General features: G+C 38.4%; 1 protein-coding gene across 1 annotated transcript; it reads right to left on the minus strand.

The window, feature by feature from the left end:
- Positions 1-12: 12 nt before the first annotated feature.
- On the minus strand, positions 13-23021 carry LOC130681951 (NF-kappa-B-activating protein-like). The gene is made up of 9 exons (XM_057495835.1): positions 22443-23021; positions 20063-20143; positions 11843-11913; positions 11514-11654; positions 9967-10030; positions 8258-8367; positions 8088-8163; positions 6450-6599; positions 13-3004 (listed from the first exon to the last, which is right to left on the minus strand). Exons 1-9 carry the CDS (start codon positions 22979-22981, stop codon positions 2830-2832), a joined length of 1407 nt encoding a protein of 468 aa, XP_057351818.1. The 5' UTR covers positions 22982-23021; the 3' UTR covers positions 13-2829.
- Between the last annotated feature and the right edge of the window lie 4372 nt (positions 23022-27393).

The raw sequence follows: 27393 nt of genomic DNA on the forward strand, positions 1-27393 counted from the left end.
CAATACAGTACATCAAACCACAGAATATTTATTGAATAATAAAACTTGTGGCACATTAACCAGCTGTGTTTTTTTGTATTCATTCACTTTCCATTTGGCAACTTCTGCCACATTAGCAGAGTAACCAGTAAGTTGTTTTCTGCTTTCTACAAGGTTTTTACCATCACTGTCTGTATCACTCAGCCTTAGAGAACAGAAACTGAGCTTAGACAGTTACTAAAATTTACCTATCAGACCAAACTGAAATGGTACTTGGCTGCTTGTTCCCCCATTTGAGCCTAATTCTCCAGCCCAGACACGTCTCTTTACGGGAATAGCTGGGGAAAAGAAAAATGGCGACAGTTCTATAGCTCTTAATACAACCAGTCTGAAGGGTTTCCCTACTCACAGACCCCTTCCATTTATTGCAAGCTCAGCCTCACTGTTCAACAATACTTTCTGAAACTGAAGTGGGCCATGCTGCCTCACACCGCAGCACCACACTGTGACGGCAGCAAGGTGACTTGAGGATTGGAGGCAATGAAACTGGGAAGGTTCAGTCGCCACCCTTACTTATTTTTGTCTTCTTTCCATCTTCGCACAGATCGTCACTTGTCCCTGCCATCCCTGTGAGGCTGCCTTGCCTGGCTGCAAAGTTTTAAAACACCAAAGACTAAATTACATTACAAGCAGTTACTTGCGGGCATGTCAGAATATATATTTATGTAGACCAGCACTGGAAGGGAACACAGAATACCAAAGACAATTGATGTGGTGAGACTGTGGGTAATCTTTCTTTCTTCTTTTTTTAACTGTTACATTTGTACAGTAAATACAAAAGTAGGGAAAATATTATTAGAGCAACAGGTGAGGGGGTGGAAAACAAGATACGTCTCTTTGGAGAACAAAAAATATATTTCAAATACAACAGCCCTCCTAATTTGACTTCTGGCTCAGATGACTGAACAGTTCCAAGCAGTAACTCTCCTAACTGAAAATACTTACTGTCAGCCCTTTTACTCTTCCTTCCTCTTTCCCAAAGAATGTGCTCCCAAAGCTATTCTTTGACAGATCTTTGCTGAACAAACCCTGATGAAAGAAATGTTAAAAGTTCTGAAATAATACATTTTCACTGACTCAACAAGCATCTCCTCTGTGGAGGACATAGGAGAATCCACTGAAAATCCACAATATTCATATATCATGAAGTTGTTGCATATAAACTACCTTGCTTACTGAAAGAGAACAAACTCATTCAGTCCCCAGGAATCCTTAACAAAAAAACTATGTTCTTATAGAACAAAATTTTTAAGTAGCGATTATAAGTTTAGGTTTTATTACACAGGGAACTAGATGGATTACGATTCATAAATTTGGGGCCTAGTTTTCTTCTAACTTTTGGAAATGAGAGATTTATGAGGCTAGGCAGCAACAATGATAAATAGAAATCACTTCAAATTCAGGGGTCCTAAGTGTTATTACATGCCAACTGGGTTTTTAGTTCATTAGTTGTGGATTAAAGGTAGACATTTCCCTACAACATATGTCAACCAGTAAAACTTTTGACCTATACTTTGAAATATGACTGCTGTATTTTAAAACTTTGAAAAAAACCACATTGAACTATTACAAAAGGAGGGTATTTTATAACAGCAGTGTCCGAATTTCCCCATCACTCAGGTAATTTAAATTTATCCTAGGCACATAATAATAAGACAACTCAAAACAATCTTAACACAAACAGCCAAAACTTCCACTGTCCTCCTCCCTTTTCATTCTTGTGATCTACCAACTCAAGTTGAACAAATAAAGGATGGAAACAGATCACAATTTCATAGTTCCAGCATTTTCCCTTTCTCCCAAATTTAAGTCAACAGCAGCCATAAAAAAGTGATAAGGTGAGGGGGTTCTATACAAAGTATAAAAGATTAAACCGTGACGGATACAAAAAATAAACTGAAAGGTTTAATAATGCTTGAAATGAAATACGCTTATTACATAACAGACAGACTTAAAATATGTTCAACATCATTGTAGCTTCATCCTTACAAAACGTGATCACAGTTCACTGTCGATCGTTTCCAGTATTCAAACAGTGACTTAAGCACAGCTTAGGTGGAAATAATGTACCTTACATTGGCACAACAGTAGTCCCAATAGTTTATATTTGAAAACCATTTTTAAGTAACCTAGTAAGAATTTTAAGAACTAATGTTCACATTTTCAACTCAATAAGTCTACGGGTTAGTTTGCTTTTTGGTTTGTTTGTTGGTTTGGGGGTGGAGGTAGGGACTAAAACCAACATACATAATTTCCAGAGCAGACTATATATGGTATTACACAAGTCAATTTTCAAATTCCAGATTTGCTTTTTTCAGCAATGCCTTCATTCTGTTGACAAAAGTGGCCTCCTGTATATTTCTACAAGTCCATTTATAACATAGTCAACGTACAGGAATAATAATTTCCCATGAGTGCAGTTGGGGTGGGGGTGAGGGTGGGCATCCTATGGAGCTAATAGTAGTACTGTCCCATGGTGTGAGAGTAAAGTTTCTCTCTCACGGACACTTTCTCTCAATTTCACCTCCCCCAGTACGATTTCATTCATAATCTGGATTTTTAAGCCAGAAAGTTATTATGGGCAATCCAAAATAACCCAAGGAACTTGCTAAAGTTCTATCAATGAGCAGCTTCTTACTGAAGGACTGAAGGAATTAAATAGAAGGCACAGTAGCACTGAAAGCTTTCAGATCACAGTAATCTGTTTGTGTATATATTTGTGTGTGTGTGTGTGTATCCCACACTTTCTTTCTTGTTGTTAAAAATGTCTGCTGAACAATTAGAAAATCCTTATTTGTTATCTTTCCCTTTAGTTTTTCTGTATATCATCTCTCGAAAACTGGCCAGAATCTTGTTTTCTCTCTTTCGCCTCTCTTCTTGGTTAAAGGATGCCAGGGCTCTCTTCTCATCAGCACTATAGATCTGGTTTTCTTTCCGCAGTCGCACAGCCTCCATCCGGCGATGCCTGGAGATAATTTTATTTTTGGCTTAATTTCTCAGTAATTATCCGCATGGTACTTCCACACTAATCCTTTTTTAATAAAGGGTGGTCTATTTTGAAAGCTGACAAATAGAAACTGTTCTTGTTATGGGTTCAATTTTTAAAAGATCATTTATTTGTTTTACCAACTGATGCATCCTTTGATTCATTTCTAGTATTCAAATAACGATTTCTGATGCTCTGTCAACATCAGGAATGTTATTAATTTCAGATACTACAGGCATAAGTCTATTTCTGTTGTTCCCAGTAGAACAATCAGAAATGGGCAAATGATTAAACTTTCTAGATGATATGTAGCATTTGCCTTTGTGGAATTAATAGTAGGACAGATGAAAGACTTAAGCTGATGATCAGCTGGAACTTCTTCAAGGTTCTAATTTATCACATAACCAAATGAACCAAGTCTAAATCGATAGCTGAGTTTCTGGTGAGTTTTATGAATGGATTTAACTTTCTTAGAATCCAGTAGTAGCTCAGAAAAAAGAAAGAAGAAGAGATTTAGCACAAGGGCCAAATAAGGAAGTATAAGGGCAGAGGCAGAGGGAAACCATTACATTACCTTCAAAAGGCCTACTGATTTGGAGGGAAAATTTCATGAAAACTTGCCTCCTCCTTAATGTACAGTTGACGCTTGAACAACATGGATTTGAAGGTCCACTTATATGCAGATTATTTTCAATAAATATACTTAAAAGTTTTTTGTAGATTTGTAACAATTTGAAAGAACACTTTCTTTCCTTTAGCTGATTTTATTGTTAAGAATACAACAGTATATAATATGCATAACACACAAAATATGTGTTTATGCTATCAGTAAGGCTTCCGGGCAACAGTAGGCTACTCATATAAAGTTTTTCGGGCATCAAAAGTTATATAATTTTCGACTGCATGGGGATTGGTACCCCAACTCCCGCACTGTTCAAGGGTCAACTGTGTATGTAACTCAATCCTACACAACCAGTTCAAAATGAAGCTTTAGCTATGTCTAGGAAAATAGAGAAAACCAAGTAAGGGCAAGAGGGGAAAATCATTTTAAGTTAGTGTGAAGCTCGGGGAGTGACAGGATGGAGAGCTAAAGAGATGACAATGCATTCAGGTTGCTCAGGGTACAGTGAGCAGGGCAGTTTATTTGGAACAAGAAGTGCTACGTGAACGACGCTGTAATAAACACCTATGCTCACATCTCCTAGTACATGGGAAAGATTTTCTCCTGAGTTTCTAGGTATGGAGTTGCTGGGTCAGAAAGCATATGAATGCTCAACTTCCCAAGACAATGTCACACTGTTTTCCAAAATGACTGTACCAATTTATACCAACATTAGCAATATTAAGAGATCCTGTAGATCCACATCCTCTCAAATGCTTGGTATTGTCTGACTTTTTGTCTATCAAATGGGTGTAAAACGGTACATCGGTATGCTCTTGATCTTCATTTGCCATGATAATGAGTATTTTTTGTATATGTGTAGGCCATATATATTTCTTCGTCTATCGAATGCCTGTTTGTGTCTTTCTCTCATTCTTCTTTTGAGTTATTTACAGGTATTCTTTAAAGATTCTCAGTACTAACTCTTTATCAGTTGTGTGTACTGCAAGACGTTATCCTAGCTTGGAACTCATCTTTTTACTTAAGATGTCTTTTGATGAACAAAGTTCTTATTTTTAACGTAGGTAAATTCATCAACATTTTATTTTGATCAGTATATGTTTTATTGTCTTCCTTAAGAAATGCTTTCCCACCCCAAGATCTAATAGATATCTGCTCATATTTCATACTAAGAGTGTTACAGTTGTTTTGACATTTAAGTCCTTCAGCTGTACTGATTTTGGTGAGGGTTCTACTTTGTTTTCCATGTGGATAACCGTTTTTTCCTCCTCCACTTACTGAATATACCTTTCTTTCCCCACTGATCTGACACGCCATCTCTTTCATACAACGATGTTCCATACACGTATGGCTCTGCCTCTGGGCTCTGCATTTTATCCCACTGAACAATTCATTTGTTCCCTCCCTGCTTTCTAAAGTGCCATGTTTCATAATAGATCCTCATGTCTGGTAGGGCAAATCTCATCTTCCTATTCTTCTTCAGAAGTGACCTGGCCAATCTTTTTGACTCTCTGGTCTGACGTATCAATTTTAGAGCCATCTTATTAAGTTTCATGAAAAACTCTGTGATTTTGATTAGAACTGCACTGAACCAACAGATCAACTTGGAAAGAACTTACAATATTGCCTTCCTATCCAGGGACAAGGTACCTCTCCATTGATTTAGGTCTTCTTTAATGTCTCTTAACAGTGCTTTATAGTTTTCCCTACAGAGGCATTGGACGTCTTTTGTTAAGGTTTATTCCTAAATCCTTCATATTCTCTGATCCTATTATAAATGTTTTCTTTTGACTTAATTACATTTTCTAGTTGTTTGCTGGTGCACAGAAATGCAGCCGATTTTTGCGTTGGATAACCTTATCCTTATACCCAACCATTTGTTACTCCCTTCTATTATTTATAATTCATCTGAAGATTCTTTAGGATGTGTCTATGAAAAAATTCATACTTTTTACGTAAAATCATTTTTCTATGCAAAAAATCATTTTCACAAAAAAATGAGTGTTATATCCTCCTTTCCAATCCTTATGCCTCTAATTTATTTTTCTTATCCTACTGTGCTGCAACTCAGATGTAACATTTTCAAATGTTGTTCCTCAGAATTCCAAGATTCTGGAGGTGCTCCAGGGGTTCTGCACACATTTGCCTCCCATGTCATTTAAAAATATTTACCTACTTTAAAAGCTCATAAAAATTTTAAAAATCCAAAATTCAGTTTGATTTTGGTCCTGATGCCCCATCAGTTCATTCTTCCTGTTCCTCCTGGTACTTTGCTTTTTCTTCCATAACTTTATATTCATTTCCCCATTGCTGAATCTGATGTCTGTCATTACCATTTTCTGCTCTCCAGTCTCAGTGTCCACAGACAACTACAGGGTCCATGTTCTCTGACTCCACAGAGAACTGGAGGCAAACTCAGAAAACAGGAACACTGACTTACGAAAATGCTTTCCTAACTACCAGAATGCCACATTCCTCACAGGGCAGTGACAAATACCTGAATTTAACTATATCCTCAGAGGATAAACTGTCTAAACTAAAAGACAAACTAGGAAAGGACACTGGAAAGACTGATTCCTTGAAGCTGGAGATACAGCTGAGTTCGAGGCAGAGGTACATACATATTTGGAATTTTAGACAACCACGTCTGTAACAATAAAACCAATACTAAACTAATATCTATGTTCTACTTTTCATTTGGAATGGTCACTTAATGAAAATCCGTCACCAAAATATAATTCTGGAAGTAAGAAAGAGGAAAAGATCTAATCATGGAAACTGACCTCAATGGCAAGAACATACCTGCTACCACTCATTACATAGCCCGAGCGCTCAAATGATGCAATCTCTTCACTTGTCAAGCCAATTTCACCTCTTCGCGGGATACGTTTTCCAGCTTTTACATATTCAGCCATAGCTGCACCTTCACCAGGTAGCAGGGCATGGCCATAGCTACAAAGTAATTCAGAATTCAGAAAAGGTTCATTACAAAAAGGTGATCTTCTACACAAAAAAACCCCACTTTCTCTCACAAAACAGTAGGAATAACTGTTGCTGAGTGGCAGCATGCTGGGAAAACCAATATCACTTTACTTTAATTAGTGAACATTGCACTGTGACCTATATAACTATCCAGAAATACAGACATACTTTGGAAGAACAAAAGAACTATGGTAGTGAGTACAGATTCATGGTTTACAATCATGGATCAATTTATCCCTACAGACCTTGAGTGTATGGCTTCTGCCTCTAGCGAATTCCTTTTCCCTTAAAAAAAAAAAAAAAGTAAAGAAATAATATATCCCTGGAAGCAATCAAAGTGTCCATCAACAGATGAATGAACAAAGAAGCTGTGGTACATACAGACAATGTAATATTATTCAGCCATAAAAAAAAAGAAAGAAACCCGGCCATTTGCGACAACATGGTCAAATAAGCCAGGCAGAGAAAAACAAATACCATATGACTTATTTGTGGTATCTAAAAACAATACAAAACAATAGACTCAGAGACATAGAGCTAAGTGACTGGTGGTTACCATGGGGGAAGGGTTGGGGTGGGTGAGAGAGAGAAAGGGGCACAAAAATCTCAATCATAAAGTAAGTAGGTCATTGGGATGGAAGTGCAGCATGGAGAATATAGTCAATGATTTTGTAACATCTTCCTATGTTGAGAGATAGTAACTGCACTAGTTGGAGTTCGGATTTAATAATGTGTATAACACCTGAAGTACTGTGCTGTATACTTGAAACCAACATAATATTGTGAATCAACTATACTTCAAGAAAAAATATATCTCAAATCTACATACTTTTTAGACTTATAACCAATAATAATGCTATATAATAACAACTATCTATTAACGTTCATTCAAGGGGACTTTAAAAACTACCATCCCTTCATTTAATTCATTGAACACTTCTTGAATACCTATTAAACTCAAAGCTTGTAACACAAAAGTAATCTCTGTTCTTGTGGAATTTACATATTAATAAGGATATTAACAGCAACACAAAATAGAATATACAATACACTGCACAAAAGAAATAGAAAATGCTGTGAAGACTACAGGATTAAAGAGGGATAGGAATCACACCTACTTGTGGAGGAAAGGTACTGGGAATCTGCACATGCCCCCTCCTTTTGAAAAGGGCTTTGAAGAAAGGTAAGGATTTTAACAGGACAAGATTGGAGGCAGCAAAGAAACCAGGGGCCGGGAATAGAAGGGAAGGCATGTTGGGAGAAGAAATAAGGGGAACAAGGCATAATGTGGGAAAGTGAACAATAAATACAGGGAAATTTTAGTTCTGCTCAGTTGGAACCTGGGATATAAATAAAGGAGTAGAAGGAGGTAAGCTCAGAAAGGTAAGTTAGGTGGTTACCTTGGGGAAGGTACTTTTGGGAAGGTACTTTAGATGTTATAAATACACTGTTACTTACTTCAAAGGTTTATCATCTTGTGAGGCAAGTGTTTTTGGAGCCTCTGGGCCAATTAAATCTGAGGGTTCTTCAGGCTCTGCATGAAAGATGTTCAGAAACATACTCACACTTTGATTACTCAGTTAGTATGCTTTCTGGGTTTTGAATCTGGGTCTATCAGAAGCACCTACTTGATCGATCTTTCCAGGGATACTCCAGAAACTCTTCTTGAGAATCTTTAGAGCTTGAATCACTGGAATCTTTTCTGCTCTTCTTCGATTTCTTTTTCTTGTATTTCTTCCTGTAATGATTATAATTTGATACAAATTGACTTAATATTCCCATGTTAAAGGCCATCTCATTTTTTCAAGGCAATGAAAAGACTGATTAAAATGATTTAAATTCTCATCTTATTCAAACTTGTTAAACAATTTTGATTAAAAAATTTTTCTAACTTATTTAACTAAATCATGTTTCCCTATTAAAAATATCCCTACAGGGACAAATGAAATACAATTTTCACGTTACAGAAAGATAATACAAATAAAGTGTTTAAAAAACAGCTTTTACCAATTTGAGCATCAATAATTTTAAGTGTAATAGCTTAAAAATATATCAAATGTGTGTTCATAATGATATTGAAAAAACCCAAATCGTTATTTTGAAAACTCATAAAACAAAAAAAAATTTTGAAGTAAGCCAGTATCCTGCCCTTCTTATATAAACTATATTTCTTCTTTTTTTTTTTTTAAGTAGGTTAAAACTATATTAAACAACTTATATTCAAGGTAAAGTAAGTGGGACAAATTTGGTGAAATGAACCCAATGTTAATTCTAGTTTGTTTGATTTTTAGATCATAAATACAGGTTCTACTACATAGCTCTGAGGCACTATATTAAATATAAATATATCAGCAATGCCATAGTTCTAATTACAGTCATTATTAAAAAATAGTTTCATATGGTTACAATTCAGCATAACTCAATTTGATTTACTAGCCAATTACCTATCTTATCTCTCACATTTATTGATCAAATGGTTGTTAACAACAATAAAATTCCGTATAGGGGACTCAATGCACAATCATTAATCAAGCCCAAGCCTAATTCTCAAATAAACTATATTTCAAGGTAACCAAATAGCCGAGGGTAGGTTCCTCTTATAGAATTATGCTACCCAATAAATGAAGAATGCAAGCCAGAACTAGACCACCACCATTTTGCAATCCCACTTAGGTAATGACCATCAATGGCTGTTAATATGACAAAAAGAGACAACCAGACATGATTTTCCTCCTGACAGAAGTATACAATACCACCTAAAAGGTATTGCTGCCAAAAGCTCACATCTGAACCTCATCAAGTCTCTAGACCTAACTGTCAATCTATAGGAAACACAAAAGACAGAGAACGTGTTAAAAGGACACTATAAGAGTACAATCAGCAAAATCCATACTGCAGGAAATTCTAAGGTAAATGATTTGGTTTCTTCAGTGAATAAAGTGCAGGAACAAAAAGGGAAGGGGAACCTATTGATTTAAAGAGATGTACAAGATACATCAACCAACTGCAATTTGGATCCTGATTTGAATAAACTGGACAAAAAACGGAGAACTGACAAATTACTGTTAAATATTTCAGGCATGATAATAGTACTGTGGTTATGGTTTTCTTAAAAAAAGAATGTCTATCTTTTAGAGAAACATGCTGGTTTACGGATGAAATGATAATCTGGGATTGGTTTCAAAATAATGGGGGCAGTGGAGACGTCCCATGAGTTGATAATTATCAAGCTGGGGGATAGTTACATGGGGGATCATCATATTATTTTCTTTGATATCTTATATAATTTTATATATATTTGAACTTCTCATAATAAAAATTGAAGGAAAAAACTGACGATTTGTGTTTCTTCTTCTTTTCCTTTTTCTTGGCTTTCTTTGCTCTCCTTTTTGCATCTTCATCTGCACATTAAACCACATTATAGTTAAAAAAAATTAAACTCTAAAACCCCAAAACTTTTGAGCAGATAAATATCCTATTACCCTATTTGTTGACACATAGAAATTAATTCAAACATTTATTGCTACTCATCACGAAATGTGCTAGGCATTGGGGACACAGAATTAAAGTCACACTAAGTTTTCAGTGATATAGGGCGTTATTATTAATTTTATTGTATGAGATAATAGTATTGTGATTAAGTAGGAAATGTCCTTGTTTTTTAGAGGTGTGTACAGAAATACTTAGGATGGTACAGTGATATTTGTAATTTACTTTGAATATCTCCACAAAAAACTCACACTTGAAACAAATATGGCAAAATGCTAACAAATGTTAAACCTTGGGTGCTCTGGGCACATAGAGGAGTCTCGAAAGCAGGCTGATTTGGGGAGGGTGATTGAGGAATGGTTGCCCAGGAAAAGGTGATTCTTAAGCTAGTTCTTTTAAAAATCAGTTTTTTTACAAAAGCAACGCACACCCATTGCCAAGATGAGTAAGCCAAGCCACATGCAGGGAGGGTCTGGTGTCGTACGTGGGCAGACAGACTCCCTGTACCAAGTAACAGAATCAAGAGAAAGGCTATCGAATATTGAGGAGACAGAAAGTAGTTCTCAGGCTACACGATGCTGCAAGAGAGAGACCCAGGTCTATGTGATTACTGAGGCATCGGTCAGGGCCCAACTCCACCCTGACGGCTATGGAGAGCTCCTGAAGGACTTTAAGTAGGGGACTGACCTGCTCAGATTTGTGCTTTAAAAAAGTTCGGTCTTCCGGCGGGGAGGAAGGAAAGTGACAAGGGCGGCCAGGAAACCCTGGTGACATCAGAGGAAGGAGCACCTTTGTGTCATGTGTCCCCAGTGGAGGCACCCTCTGGTCCAGCATCAGCCAGGAGAGGGCACAAAAGGGTGGCTTTTTGTGATGTGCCACCCCACAGGAGGTGTCTTTCATAATCAGCTGCTGGGAAGGGGTCTTATATGATGTGCCTTTTTGAAAACGGCACAAAGGTGCCCACTGAGTGTGAGAATTTCACAGAAGAGCTGCTCCGCTGGGCAGATGCAGCCTGTATGGTTTGGTTCAGCACCACACGTCTCATAACCCAACCCCAACTTGCTCCGGTGCCACATGCCTTGTGCGATTACACACAACCAATCTGGAGCCATTATGCTTAGGCGTGAATCCCAACTGTGTGTCCCTGAGTGTGGTACTTAGAACCTGTTCTGTGCCTCCATTTCCCATCTCTGAGATGTATCCTACAGTTACCACTGTGTGGACTGAACAGCAGTAACGAATATCAAGCACTTAGCAGGGTGGCTGGCACAGTGAGCGAGTGCTCAGAAACTCTTGTCCCTTATTGTTGTTTTTAAGAACCTTCTTCTAAAATAAGCTTTAAGAAGTACAACTTGGTTTGAAGCAAGGTTTGCAGAATGATGCTGCCTTTCTTACCACTGGAGTCTGTTTCAGAATCAGAGTCACTGTCACTATCGTCAGAATACTTCTTGTGCTTTCTTTTAGATGATTTTTTCTTTCTCCTTTTCTTGGACCTTTCTTTTGAACGACTGGATTTCTTCTTCTTCTTCTTTTCTTCTACATAAAACAGAAATAAAAAACTAACTTCTAAAGAAGAATTTCTGAGTATCAATTTTATTATATTTGAAATACTGAAAAGGAGTAGATGACAGGCAATTTGAGTAAAAGCAAAGTCTAATGTTCAACTATTTATAAATGTATTTTGTAACTCCTCAATAAAGAAAAGCTCTGTATTTAAAGAATACCTCCTGAGGTAGAAGATGAAGTGGTACTTTTCTTTGGCTCTTCATCCTCTACTGGTGTATGTTCATCAGAGCTGAATTTAAAGAAAACAGTTATAAGCATCAGAAAAGTGATGAAATGGAGTATAAAGTACAGACTTGACAATTTTCAGGAACAAATTGATTGAGAAGCATTAAAAGCAAACACTGGACTGCATTTACAATTGTACAGTTCAAAGATCTACCACCTTCATAATAATATAATAATCGTTTACATTGCATAATGCTTTAGAGGTTACAAAGTGCTACTTACTGAAAGCAGCACATAAGATTAGTATTTTCAGAAGAAACCACCGGGTAAAGGTCATGAACCACAAGGAAAGTCAAAGAACTGGAGTCCAGAAGGCTGCGGGAGGACTTCCCAACTGTACTCTCTGTGTGCAAAGGCCACACGGCAGAGCAGCACCTGTCTGTCTCCCCAGAGCACGAAGCACCTGACAAACTACAACAGAAGATTTCATTCTGTTGTAAAACATTATGAAAATGAGCGTTATTAAAATTCTACAATAATTTAAAAGGGAATTTCTATAGCATATAATCTTTTCCTCTGAAGATCACATCTGGAATAATACAGGTATTGCCTAGAAATTATTTTTAGGGCTCCTTCCAACTCTAATTCTTCGAGTGCAGATTCTGTGAGTGTTTTCCAAAGGCTTCTATAGGAATAACTTTAGATAATAATGCTTTATCACCCTGTCACAAATGACAAGTTTACTTGTCAAACTCACTGTATCAACTCAGCCTAAAGATGACACAGAAAGGGAAGAGAGGGAAGAACCTTATGAATAGCACCAAAGAGAAAAAAAATTAGGAAAAAGAGAAAGCATTAGGCCTTCAGATAATTTGATATAGGAAAATCATCTGAACAAAACCATATCAGCATATTCATTTAAAGAAATGCCTCTCGAAATAGAATAGAGAGCTCAGAAAAAAACCTACTCATATACGGTCAATTCGTTTACAACAAAGGAGGCAAGAATATACAATCGGGAAGGACAGTCTTTTCAGTAAATGGTACTGGGAAAACTGGACAGCCACATGCAAAAGAATGAAAATGGACCACTATCTCACACCATACGCAAACATTATTCAAAATGGATTAAAGACTTGAATTTAAGACCTAAAACCACAAAACTCCCAGAAGGAAACACAGGTGGTTAGTTCCTTGACACAGGTCTTGGAGATGATTTTAAATCTGACACACCAAAAGCAAAAGCAGAGAAAGCAAAAATAAGCAACTGGGACCGTATCAAGCTAAAAACTTCTTCACAGCAAAGGAAACCATCAACAATGACAATACATTGGGAGAAGTTATTTGCAAATCATGAATCTGATAAGGGGTTAATATCCAAAATATATAAGGAACTCATACAATTCAGTAGTAGAACACAAAAATAAACTAATCACAAGGATAAAAGTACAGGATAGGGAATATAGTCAATAATAGTGTAGTATCTTTGTGTGACAGCTGATCAGAGTGAGCATTTAGTAATGTATTTAATTTTTGAATCACGATGTTTTATGCCTGAAACCAATGTAATATTGTCTATCAACTACACTTCAATAAGAAAAAATAGCAATAGCAAAAAACCAGGCAATCCAATTAAAAAATGAGCAGAGGATCTGAATAGACATTTTCCCAAAGAAGATACACAGATGGCAAACAGGTACACGAGAAGATGCTGAACTTCAGTAACTATCAGGGAAATGCAGATAACATCTCACACCTGTTAGAAGAGCTATTACCAAAAACCCAAGAAGTAACAAGTGTTGGTGAGAATGTGGAGAAAAGGAAACCCTCATGCACTGTTGGTGGGAATGTAAATTGGTACAGCCACTCTGGAAAACAGTATGGAGGTTCCTTAAAAATTAAAAATAGAACTACTATATAGTCCAGCAATTCCACTTCCAGGTATTTATCTGAAGAAAACAAAACACAAACTTGAAAAGATATATGCACCCCCATGTTCACAGCAGCATTATTTACAATAGCTAAGATATGGGAACAACAGAAGCGTCCACTGGTGGATGAATGAATGAAGAAAATGTTGCATAGGAGAGGGGATCAACATGGCAGAATACGAATATTGTGAGCCTATTTCCTTCCATGGACACACCAAAATCTTCAACTACCTGTAGAGCTACTATCCCTGAGAAAAAACAGACGACTAGCAGAACAGACCTTACACGACTAAGGACATAAAGAGAAAGCCACAGTGCGACAGGTAGGAGGAATAGAGACATGGTCTAGTCAGAATGCACACCCCTGGGGTGGTGACCCACAAGGAGGAGGGATACCATGACCACAGAGACCCTCTCTGAGGAACAAGAGGTCCAAGCCCAACAGCCTGGTGGACCCACACTGGGAAGATGAGCACCCATAATGTCTGGCTTTGAAAACCAATAGGACTTATGTCTGGGATACCCAGAGGGCAGAAAGAAACTTGAGACTCCACTCTTAAATGGTGTGCATACAATGTCCCTTGCTCCGAGTCTCAGTGCAGAGGCAGCATTTTGAAAAGTGCCTGGGTTACACATGAAAGAGACCTATTGGCTAATTTTGGGACATGTGCTAGCAGGGCAGGGATCTGTTGGAATTTTCTCCGGGGATGGAAAGGTTGATGGGACACCATTTTCTTCTCACTTCCCTTCTACCTAGCTGGCCTGGTGCTGGCAGGTGCCATTTCTGACCTCTCCATCGACTGTACTGGAACGGCTTGCATGTCCTTGGTGTTCCCCTGCAGACTCGTCCCACTAACCTGCCTGCCCTGGCACTCCTCCCAATTAGCTCTTCACCCTGCCACACCAGGTGGACGACCCTGGCCAGCACCAGTACAGCCGCTAAGTGGCTAAGTGTTCCCACCCCAGAGTATCAGCCCTGCACACTAGAACACCTGCAACATTCATAGCTGGACCTCGCAGCCACCCACACACCAGAGGCCTGCCCCACACACCAGTGCCAGTAGCTATTGCAGATGGGCCTCACAGCCGGTTGCACTGAAGGCCAACCCTGCCCACCAGTGGGCTGCAGCAACTGCAGATGGGCCAGGTGCCAGCCCCACACCCCAGCATGTTGTAGCACTCACAGTCAGGCCTAGCAGACAGTGGACCAGGGTACAGCCCTGTGCGTCAGCACATGTCTACACCAGCTGTGACCCAGGCAGAACAGGAGGGTGTACGCAGCTGACACAGGGGACTCCCCTGTGCCACCTGACTCAAGTGACCAGGGAGGTCTGCACTGGCGGGCCCCATAGGATATCTTCTGCATAAAGCCACTCCTTTAAGACCAGGAAATATAACCGATCTACCTAATACATAGAAACAAAGACAAAGAATCAGACAAAATGAAGAAATGAGTATACTCCAAAGGGAAGGTAAGACAAAACCTCAGAAAAAGAACTGAATGAAACAGAGGATAAGCAATCCACGAGATGAGTTCAAAGTAATGGTCATAAAGATGCTCACCAAACTCAGAAGGAGAATGGATGGACACAGTGAGAACTTCAATAAAGAGATAAAAAAACACATTTAAAAAAAACATTCAGAGCTAAAGAGTAACTAAAATGAAAAACACATTAGAGAGGATATTTATATTAGAGCGCACACACACACACACACACACACACACACACACACATATATATATATATGTATGCTGTATGGGAAAATATATTTGCAACTGATAAATCCAATAAGGGGTAAATATCCAATGTATTGGTGGAACTGAATAGACATTTTTCTGTCTATTTAGTTGGCCAACAAACACATGAAAAGATGCTCCACATCACTAGTCATCAGGGAAATGCAAATCACAACTACACTGAGCTATCACCTCACACCTGTCAGAAGGGCCACTATCCAAAAGACAAGAAACAGCAAGTGTTGGCAAGGATGCGGAGAAAAGGGAACTCTTGTGTACTGTTGGCGGGAATGCAAAATGGTGCAGCCGCTGTGGAAAACAGCATGGAGATTACTCAAAAAATTAAAAACAGCAATATCATACAATCCAGTAATTCCACTTCTGTATTGACCCGAGAAAAATGAAAACATTAATTTGAAAATGTACATGAACCTATATGGTTATTGCAACATTATTTACAATAGCCAAGATACGGAACCAACCTAAGTGTCCATCGATAGATGAATGGATAAAGATGTGGCACATATACACAAAGGAATATAACTCAGCCATAAAAGAGAATGAAATCTTGCTATTTGGGACATCATGGATGGACCCAGAGGGTATTATGCTAGGTGGAATAAGTCAGACACAGAAACACAAATACCATATGATTTCACTTACACGTGGAATCTAAGAAACAAACAAACAAACAACAAACCTAGAAACAGACTCATAAATACAGAGAACAAACTGGTGGCTGCCAGAGGGGTGGGGAGTGGGGAAAGTGAAATAAATGAAGGGGATTAAGAAGTACAAATTTCCAGTTACAAAATAAATAAATCATGGGGAATACAGCCAATAATATTGTAATACATTTGTATGGTGACAGATGGTAACAACACTTATCACGGTGAGCATTTTGTAATGTATATAAACGTCAAATCACTATGCTCTACACCTGAAACTAGTGTGTCGACGATACGTCAATAAAAAAGATTTTTTTTAATTAAGAGGGTTATCAACAGCAGATTAAATGATGCAGAAGAATGGCTCAGTGATCTGAAAGGTACAGTAGTGAACCAGGAAAAAGAAAAAAATTTTTTAAATGAGGATATTAAGCTTAAGGGACCTTTGGGACATCAAACATACTAACATTCATATTATCAGGGTTTCAGGAGAAGAATGAAAGAAACAGAAAACCTACATGAAGAAATAATGTCTAAAGGCTTTCCAAACTTGATGAAGGAGATACCCAAGTCCAGGAAGCAAAGAGAGTCCTAAATAAGATGGACCAAAAGTGACTCACACCGCCACACACTATAATCAACATGTAAACAGTTGAAGATAGAGAACCTTAAAAGCAGTAAGAGAAAAACAACTAGTTACACGTAAGTGTACCCCCAAAAACACTATGAACTAAGTAAAAAAAAATTTTTGGATGTACTTTGCTGCATAGTTGACATACAATATCACAATGGTTTCAAGTATACAATACAGTGATTCAACAGTTATACACATCATTAAATCCTCACCCCAACTAGTGTGATTACTATCTGTCAACACAGAAATGTTACAGAATTGACTATATTCTCTATGCTATACTTTCATCCCTGATTTTGTGTCTCTTTATCTCCCCCCACATATTTCACACCCCCACCCCGCCCCCAATCTTTCCCCCATGGTAACCACAAGTCACTTCTCAGTGTCTCAGAGTCTATTGTTTCGCTTCCTTTGTTTGGTTTTTAGAGTCCACATACAAGTGAAATCATATGGCATCTTTTTCTGCCTGGCTTATTTCACTTAGCATAATACCCTCTAAGTCCATCCATGTTGTTGCAAATGGAAGGATTTCTTTCTTTTTTATGGTCTGAGTAATATTCCATTTATATGTGTACCATATCTTCTTTATCCATTCATCTACTGACTGACACTTAGGTTACTTCCATATCTTGGCTACTGTAAATAACATGAAACAAACATGGGGTGCATCTATCTTTTTGAATCAGAGGTTGTGATTTTTTTCAGGTAAAGTCCTAGAAGTGGAATTACTGAGTCGTATGGTATTTCTATTTTTAGTCTTTTGAGGAACCTCCATACTGCTTTCCACAATGGCTGCACCAATTTATATTCCCACCAGCAGTGTAGGAGGGTTCCCATTTCTCCACATCCTCACCAATACTTGTTATTTCTTGAATGAGCTGAATTCTCAGCAGAAACTTTACAGGCCAGAAAGGAGTGGCATGATACATTCAATGCACTGAAAAAAAATTTACATCCAACAATATTCTACCCAGCAAGGTTCTCACTCAGTATTGAAGGAGAAATAGGGAGTTTCCCAGACAAGTAAGAGCTAAAGGAGCTCATCAACACCAAACCAGCCCTTTAAAAAATGTTAAAGGGACTTATGTAATGGAAAAGAAAAGGCCATACCTAGAAACAGAAAAAATTATGAAAGGAAAATCACAATGGCAAAGGTAAACATATAGTAAAAATAGTGCATCAACCACCTACAAAGCTAGTACGAAGGTTAAAAGTAGTTGAGTTAATTATATCTACAGTAATTACTTAAGAGACACACAAAATAATAAGATGTAAAATATGACACCAAATACATAAAACATGGGTGGGGTGGGGCAAGTAAATTTGTAGTGCATTTAGAATGTGTTGGAACTTAAGGGACTATCACCTTACAATAGACAGCTCTATACATACGATGTTATATATGAACCTCATGGTAACAACAAACCAAATACCTATAATAGATAAACTAAAATAAAGAGAAGGAACACAAACATAACACTAAAGAAAGCCATCAAATCACAAGGGAAGAGAGCAAGAGAAGAAAAGAAGAAAGAAGAACTACAAAAACAATGGCAATTAGTACGCACCTACAAGTAATTACTTCCAATGTAAATGGACTAAATGCTCCAAGCAAAAGACACTGGGTGACTGAATGGACAAAAAACAAGACCTATCTATATGCTGCTTACAAGAGACTCACTTCAAACCTAAAGACACAAAACAGACTAAATGTGAAGGTGCTGAAGTGATAGAACTTTCAATCTGAATGTGTAAAGCTGAGGTAGCAAGACTTACATCAGACAAAACAGACTTTGAAACAAAGACTGTAACAAGGGACAAAGAAGGGCATTACATAACGATAAGGGGGCCGATCTAAGAAGAGGTTATAATAACTGTAAATACCTAGGAATCCAACATAGGGGTAGCTAAATATATAAATATTAACAGGCATAAAGGAAGAATCTGACAGTAATACAGTAATAGTAGGGGACTTTCACACCCCATTTACATCAATAGACAGATCATCCAGACAGAAAATCGGTAAGGAAACAATGGCTTTGAACAACACATTCGACCAAACGGACTTAACATATACAGAACATTACATCTAAAACAGCAGCACACACATTCTTCTCAAATGCACATGGAACAGTCTCCAGGACAAATCACGTGTTAGGCCACAAAACCAGTCTCAATAAATTTTTAAAAATCGAAAAATCACTGAAATAAACTTAGGAAGACTGAAAATTTTCTGACCATGATGGTATGGAACTAGAAATCAATTACAAGGAGAAAAATTGGAAAAAACACAAACAGATGGAAGCTAAACAGCATGTTACTAAACAACCAATGGATCAAAGAAAATATCACAGGAAATTAAAAAATACTTGTAGAATAATGAAGACAGTAACACAACGGTTCAAAATCTTTGGGATGCAAAAATAACGGTTCTAAGAGGGAATAGCAATACAGTCCTACCTCAAGAAACAAGAAAAATCTCAAATAAACAATCTAACCTTACACCTAACTGAATTAGAAAGAAAAAGATCACCCAAAGTTAGTAAAGGGAAGAAAAAAGGAAAGCTCAAAGTAGAAATAAATGAACTAAGAGACTAGAAAACAACACCAAAAAAAAAAAAAAATCAATGAAACTAAGAGCTGGTTCTTTGAAAAGATAAACAAAATTGATAAACTTTTAGCTAGGTTCATCAAGAAAAGAGAGAGGACTCAAAATCAGAAATGAAGGAAGAGAAGTTACAACTGACACCACAAAAGTACAAATGGTTATAAGAGATTACTATAAAATTATATGCCAGCAAATTGGGCAATCAAGAAGGAATGGATAAATTCCTAGAAACATGCAATCTTCCAAGTCTGAACCAGGAAGAAAAAGAAAATCCGAACAGACCAATTACTAGTAACGAAATTGAACTGGTAATCAAAAAACTCCCAAGAAACAAAGAACCAGATGGCTTCATAGGAGAATTCTACCAAACATTTAGAGAGTTAACACCTATCCTCAAAGTATTCCAAAAACTTGAGGAAGGAAAGCGTCCACATTCATTCTATGAGGCCAGCACAACCTTGATACCAAAACCAGACAAAGACACTACAAAAAAGTTACAGACCAATATCCCTAGTGAACATAGATGCAAAAATCCTCAACAAGAAATATCAGCAAACTGAATTTAAAAATACATTGGAAAGATCATTCATCATGACCAAGTGGGATTTATTACAAAAAACTTTTAATCACTTACTCTGGTTCTGGATTCTTTGGAGAAAGTCCCCATACTTCAGGAGCTCCCAATTCTCCAATCCTCTCTCTCTCACTTAATCTCCTAGAAGATATAGGTGTGTAAATTATAACTCCATGGCCTAAGTTCTGCTTACTAAATATATCATCAAATTCAAAGAAGTCCAGTTAAGTCCTATTTTCCCTTTACATTTTAAACTTTAAATTAATAAAAACTTGGTGTAAATGTAAACTCAGAGAATTTGATGTTTTGATAGTATTGTCAAATGGGACAGACTACAAAGAGCCTGGGAGGCTGTCAAGTGTGTCCCTTCTGCTGCATGACGGCAGAGCTCCTAATTGCCCATTTCATCTTCTGCAGTATGCGACAGAAACAGTTTTACATTTGGAAGTAACTTCATTTGCTTATACACATTCATGAGAGTAAAGAGAAGTCTCTACTTGTGATTTGGTCAAACATTCCACTTAAAGAAATTCAGGAATTAAAGGAAAGATAGCTAAAAAATAAAGCATTAGAAGTATAAAATTAAGGGAGCACTGAAAATGAAAGAAACTTTTTAACAAAAATTGTACTCACCGGGATACAGGGTTTGTTTTCTCTGTTTTCCCTAATTCCTTTTTGGAAAAGGAATACATTCTCTATCCGCTCTTGGAGGACATGGAAAATTTTTCTCGTTTTATTTGTTATTTCTTCTCTTAATTTTTGCTATCTCTCTTAGTAAACAAACACCAAAAACTAGGGCTCAATTCCACAAAGTTTAGCTGCTTGTGACTCTATTTGTTTAAAAAACACCTTTACAAAATAAATGTACTTTATTTTGGTTTGATTGTTTGAATTAACTAGTTTTTACTTCTTTATTCATGGGAAAAGGTGGTATAATCACACAGTTAGACTCAGGTTTCCCCCTTGAGGAAACAGTCTATAAGGGGACATACTTAAAAACCTGAACCTGGGACATGCATACCGGGGGAAGAATGCCTGACAGGCAGTAAAGAGCAAGCAGTCAAGGTCTCATCCCTGCTGCCACCTGGCTTTATCTGTACTGTTAAGATAAATTACTTATCTTATATATATTAAATGTACAAATGCAAATTTCACCTGAGAGGTTCCGAACATCGTTTGGTGAGGATTGTCCCTTAAGAAGCTGGTGGCTTTTTGGTTGACACAGCCTGGGGGGTAACTTCCTGAAAAATGTTGTTCGGAGAGGTCTCCAAACCTAACTCAGCCCTCTTTTTACTTTTTCTGCTCCCATGCACCAAACCCTAACAGTTAACACTTAAGGACTATTTATTATGTTCCAGGCCCTAAATCATTACAATAGCTCTGACAGACTTTGTGCTCATTTTATCCCTTTTTAAGTGGTTAAGCAATTCAGCCCAGAGGGGTTAAGTAACTTAATACTATTAAGTAGTAAAGCACTGATTCAAACTTGGGCAATCTAATTCTGGAGCCTGTCCTCCTCATCACTATGCTTTATTACTTCCCACTTCTGGAGGGAAAAGATTCATGAAGACATCTCCCAGCTACTGGAACATTAACCTGACCCTCAATGCCTGTAATACTTTTAGATTTCTTTTTTTTTTTTTTAACACATAGTACATGTAAAAGCACTTACTACAGTGCCTGACAATTTAACACTCAAATAAGCTTTAGATATTAAGACTTACACAGCAATAATTATAACCCTTTTCCTTTCTGCTTCTTAGTCTATCCGTTTTTCCACTCCAGTACTCACTCTCCTTATAGGAGACCTGAACACCCTGACCTCATTTTTCATAGTCAAGACTGACAAGGTCTTTCTCAATGAAGGCTGATCTCAACAAGACCTTTCTCAATTTAGGCTAACCTACAGTTCAGCAGATCAGATTTTCTACATTCAATCATCTTCTCTCAGAGGCTTTTCTCCCCTCCAATTTAAACCCCTTATCTCAGTCTTTCCCAACTCGCTAAAAAAATATTGCCACTTACATATCCTGATATCTCAAATTTGTCTGACCTTTCAACAAGTTGCTAGGCACTGTTAATTTTATGATCGATTAAATAGTGCTCCTCCTTTCCACGAACTCGTGGGGCATAAAAACATGATCGCGAATTATGGCACAACCAAGCAGGTCTGGCTCTTGGCCATGTCTGCTACAAGTAAGGAGGCAGAAGAGAGTAGGGAGAGAACAGGGCACTGAATGATGGGGCCCTAGGGTGGGTGAAAGTCTAAGGGAAGAAAAGGGCAAATAAGGCGTTGTCGTGGGTAGACTGAAGGAAGGGAAGAAAATGGGCACAAGGCAGGCAGAGAGCGCGAAATGCCAATAGTTAGAAAGATGAAAGATGAAGCGGACTCCGAAGGCAGGTGGGCTCCTCACAGCGAAGGTGCGCCCGTGTCACTCACTTCCGCCGCAGGCTCTCCTCCCTTTCCTTGTCCAGAAGGCTAGGCCACGGCTGGTCGCCCCCGTAGGGGCGCGAGTAGCCGCCGTAATGGGCGGACGAGGAGGCAGAAGCGAAGGGGGTGCCCCGTGGCGCAGAGGGCCGCTCTCGAGAGCGTGACCGCGAGCGGGAGCGATAGGACTGGTTTCGGGAGCCTTGGCTGAGGCCACTCCGGTCTCCCGACCGAGAGCAAGAACGTGAGCGCGAGCGCGAGCGGCGGCCCCGCGGGGAGCGGGCGGCTTTACTGGGCCTGGGGCTCCTCGACGAACTGCGACGTTTCCCCCCGAAGCCCGAGGCCTCCCGCTCCGGCCTGCGCGAACCAGACACCGGAGTCATCACTGCCGCTCGTTGTCCGAAACTGCAGGAGAAACGGGCGGCTCCGTAGCTGAAGAAGCTCTCAGCGGCCGGGCTGCCGGCACCTTGCAAACAGTTCCGGGTACTTCCACACAATCCCTCCCCGGAAGTAGGCGGTTTCCCAGAGGGACAGGATGTGTGTATCGGCATAAAGAAGCCGGTGGAGCAGCGGATCGGTCGATCGTTCCGGTTAGTGAGGCTGCTCACGTCTAAACTGCACAGGAGACCTTGTTCTTTCTTCAGCCTCTAATTGAGCTACCCGAGGAGGGACGATTGATCCCAGGACACATTTCAATGAGCATCGGTATGAACAACAAAGCCAGTGTAATTATATGAATATATCTGTGCGTATGTGCATGCGTGTAGGAGTGTATATGTAGGCATGCCTTGTTTTATTTCACTTCGAAGATGAGTTTTTTAATACACAGAAATCTGTTGCTTTCCTATACACCAACGATGAACTAGCAAAAAGAGAAATCAGGGAAACAATTCCCTTCACAATTGCATCAAAAAGAATAAAATACCTTGGAATAAAGCTAACCAAGGAAGTGAAAGACCTATACCCTGAAACTACAAGACACTCTTAAGAGAAATTGAAGAGAACACTATCAAATGGAAACTCACCCCATCCTCTTGGCTAGGAAGAATTAATATTGTCAAAATGGCCATCCTGCCTAAAGCAATCTACAGATTCAATGCAATGCCTATTAAAATACCAACAGCATTCTTCAACGAACTGGAACATTAACCTGACCCTCAATGCCTGTATTTTTTTAACAAAAATTTTTATTTTGCCTCTAAATATTAAAAAAAAAATTAATATTTAAAAAATTTTTAAGTATTTGCATCTATTTTTCTACCAACAGTCCCGAAGTAATGTTTTACTTTTGTCAATTAAATTATTCCTTCCCTGTGTAGCTGCTCATAAGGTCACTGAATAAATGTGCTTAAATGGATTATTGCATCGTCCTGAACACAACTATCTAGCAGGACAACTACACATTATTAGAAAATTGATGGAATTATAAATTGCATTCTATTATTTCTTTGTTATGCATAATAGGATACTAAATGTAGTCACATTTCCTTTCTGTTTAAGAAAATCTTGCTCTGAATTCAGTTGAGGTTTTTATTTCAAGAAAGAAATATGCTTTTGTTCTTTGTAAAAGATGAATGGAGAGCCCACTCCACTGCAGTTTTGAGCTACTGATAATTTAAAAGCTTAAGAGAGAATGATGACAACCATTAGCTGGAGCTCAGAAAGTCGTAGGAATCTGGACCAGAGCGTGTATTATATTTAACATAACAGCCACTACAAAATTTTTATTTTCCCCATTAAGTCTTTTTACTTTTTGGATTATGTGTTCAGTTAGTATTATTCTAAAAGGCAGGGATCTCTTTTTGGAAAAAAGGGTCATTTTTATACTATATTCAATCTCTCATCAAAATTGGATTGGGAGGCCTTTTCTGGGCCGTTTGGTTCTGGGCATGGGGGAGACAGCAGAAAACAATCCAACATGATTCTGCTCTCACAGACATGACATTTTTTTTTGAGAGGGCATCTCTCATATTTATTGATCAAATGGTTGTTAACAACAATAAAATTCTGTGTAGGGGACTCAATGCACAATCATTAATCAACCCCAAGCCTAATTCTCAACAGTCTCCAATCTTCTGAAGCATAACGAACAAGTTCTTACATGGTGAACAAGTTCTTACATAGTGAATAAGTTCTTACATGGTGAACAGTGCAAGGGCAGTCATATCAGAGAAACTTTCGGTTTTGATCACGCATCATGAACTATAAACAATCAAGTCAGATATCGTTATTCATTTGATTTTTATACTTGATTTATATGTGAATCCCACATTTCCCCCTTATTTTTTTTAAATAAAATGCTGAAGTGGTAGGTGGATGCAAGATAAAGGTAGAAAACATAATTTAGTGCTGTAAGAGGGCAAATGTAGATGATCAGGTCTGTGCCTATAGACTAAGTTTTAATCTAAGCTAGACAAGGGCAACAAAACATCAACGGATGCAGAAGATTTCTCTCAAAACAGGCGGGGGAGTGAGGTTCTAAGCCTCACTTCTGCTGATCCCCAATTTCTCACCTGATGGCCCCCCTGCGACTGGGCCTGTCTTAGGTTGTTCCTCCCTTGAGGAATCTTACCTGTCTCTGGCTAACCAGTCATCTTCTGGGGCTCAATGCCTGTAGTTTTAAATAGTTTTAAATATTCATATGGAACCACAAAAGACCCCAAATAGCCAAAGAAATCCTGAGAAGGAAGAAAAAAACAGGGGGGATCTTGCTACCCAACTTCAAGCTCTACTACAAAGCCACAGTAATCAAGACAATTTGGTACTGGCACAAGAACAGACCCACAGAAAAGTGGAACAGAATAGAGAGTCCAGATATTAACCCAAACATATACGGTCAATTAATATATGATAAAAGAGCCATGGACATACAACAGGGAAACGACAGCCTGTTCAACAGCTGGTGTTGGCAAAACTGGACAGCTACATGTAAGAGAATGAAACTGGATCATTGTCTAACACCATACACAAAAATAAATTTGAAATGGATCAAAGACCTGAATGTAAGTCATGAAACCATAAAACTCTTAGAAAAAAACACAGGCAAAAATCTCTTGGACATAAAAAAGAGTGACTTCTTCATGAGCATATCTCCCAGGCAAGGGAAACAAAAGCAAAAATGAACAAGTGGGACTACATCATACTGAAAAGCTTCTGTACAGCAAAGGACACCACCAATAGAACAAAAAGGCATCCTACAGTATGGGAGAATATATTCATAAATGACAGATCCGATAAAGGGTTGACATCCAAAATATATAAAGAGCTGACGCACATCAACAAACAAAAAGCAAATAAGCCAATCAAAAAATGGTCAGAGGAGCCGACCAGACAGTTCTCCAAAGAAGAAATTCAGATGGCTAACAGACACATGAAAAGATGCTCCACATCGCTAGTCATCAGAGAAATGCAAATTAAAACCACAATGAGATTATCACCTCACACCAGGAAGGATCGCCACCACCCAAAAGACAAACAAGAAATGTTGGCGAGGATGTGGAGAAACGGGAACCCTCCTACACTGCTGGTGGGAATGTAAATTCGTTCCACCATTGTGGAAAGCAGTATGGAGGTTCCTCAAAAAACTCAAAATAGAAATACCATTTGACCCAGGAATTCCACTCCTAGGAATTTACCCTAAGAATGCAGCAGCCCAGTTTGAAAAAGACAGATGCACCCCTATGTTTTTCACAGCACTATTCGCAATACCCAAGAAATGGAAGCAACCTAAATGTTCATCAGTAGATGAATGGATAAAGAAGATGTGGTACATATACACAATAGAATGTTATTCAGCCATAAGAAGTAAACAAATCCTATCATTTGCAACAACATGGATGGAGCTAGAGGGTATTACACTGAGTGAGTGAAATAAGCCAGGCGGAGAAAGACAAGTACCAAATGATTTCACTCATCTGTGGAGTATAAGAACAAAGAAAAAACTGAAGGAACAAAACAGCAGCAGAATCACAGAACCCAAGAATGGACTGACAGTTACCAAAGGGTAAGGGTCTGGGGAGGAGGGGTTGGAAGGGAGGGATAAGGGGGGGAAAAAAGAAAGGGGGCATTATGATTAGCATGTATAATGTGGGGGGGCACATGGAGGGCTGTACAACACAGAGAAGACAAGTAGTGATTCTGCAATATCTTTCTATGCTGATTGACAGTGCCTGTAACGGGGTATGTGGTGGGAACTTGGTGATGGGGAGAGCCTAGTAAAAATAATGTTCCTCATGTAATTGTAGATTAATGATACCAAAAAAAAAAGTCATCACCATGTCCAATCTCATATAGGTTTTTTTTCTATGTTATCATCTAGGAGTTTTACAGTTTTGCACTTAAAAAAAAAAAGAAAGAAACACAAGCTGCTCCAAGGAAACAGAGCAAGAAGAATATCTTGCCAATCAGAAGTGCAGGGGTAGCATTTTCCCCTTGGAACTAAAATGTGTGAACTTTAGGGCACTTTATCCATTGGGCAGGTAGAGTGAATACTGTTGCAGTGTTGGCTTTTATAGGCAATTGATGTGCAAGTGAACAGTGTGGTGTCACAAAAGTTAGGTGTACACTTTCCATCAAAGACTCTCTTAGAAATTTCCCCTTGTCACATAACTTTGCTCATTCAATTCAGTTCTTGGTCCTTACCCCATATCCAATTGTTTTTACATGAAGACATCAGATAGTACCATCCACGTTCTCCATTTAACATTTTTTCATACATATTTCTGTTAAATTCCATAAAAGGAGATTTCCAATAGTCAATGGTATCAGTTTTCATGGTCTGGTAAGTTACCTCTTAGGAGGAAAGGCCCAGAGACCATCTAGCTACTAGTAGACTGGATTTCGAATTTCCCAGAAAACTCATTGTGCCTTCAAAAATTAAAGTCAGTAGTGTTCAAATGCTCTTTCATTTGAAAGGAATGTGAAATGAATAGAAATAATCACTGTTAACTATGTGCTGCTGAGC

Source organism: Manis pentadactyla, chromosome X (genome assembly GCF_030020395.1).
Source record: "Manis pentadactyla isolate mManPen7 chromosome X, mManPen7.hap1, whole genome shotgun sequence".
In the NCBI taxonomy this organism is placed as follows: Eukaryota; Metazoa; Chordata; class Mammalia; order Pholidota; family Manidae; genus Manis; species Manis pentadactyla.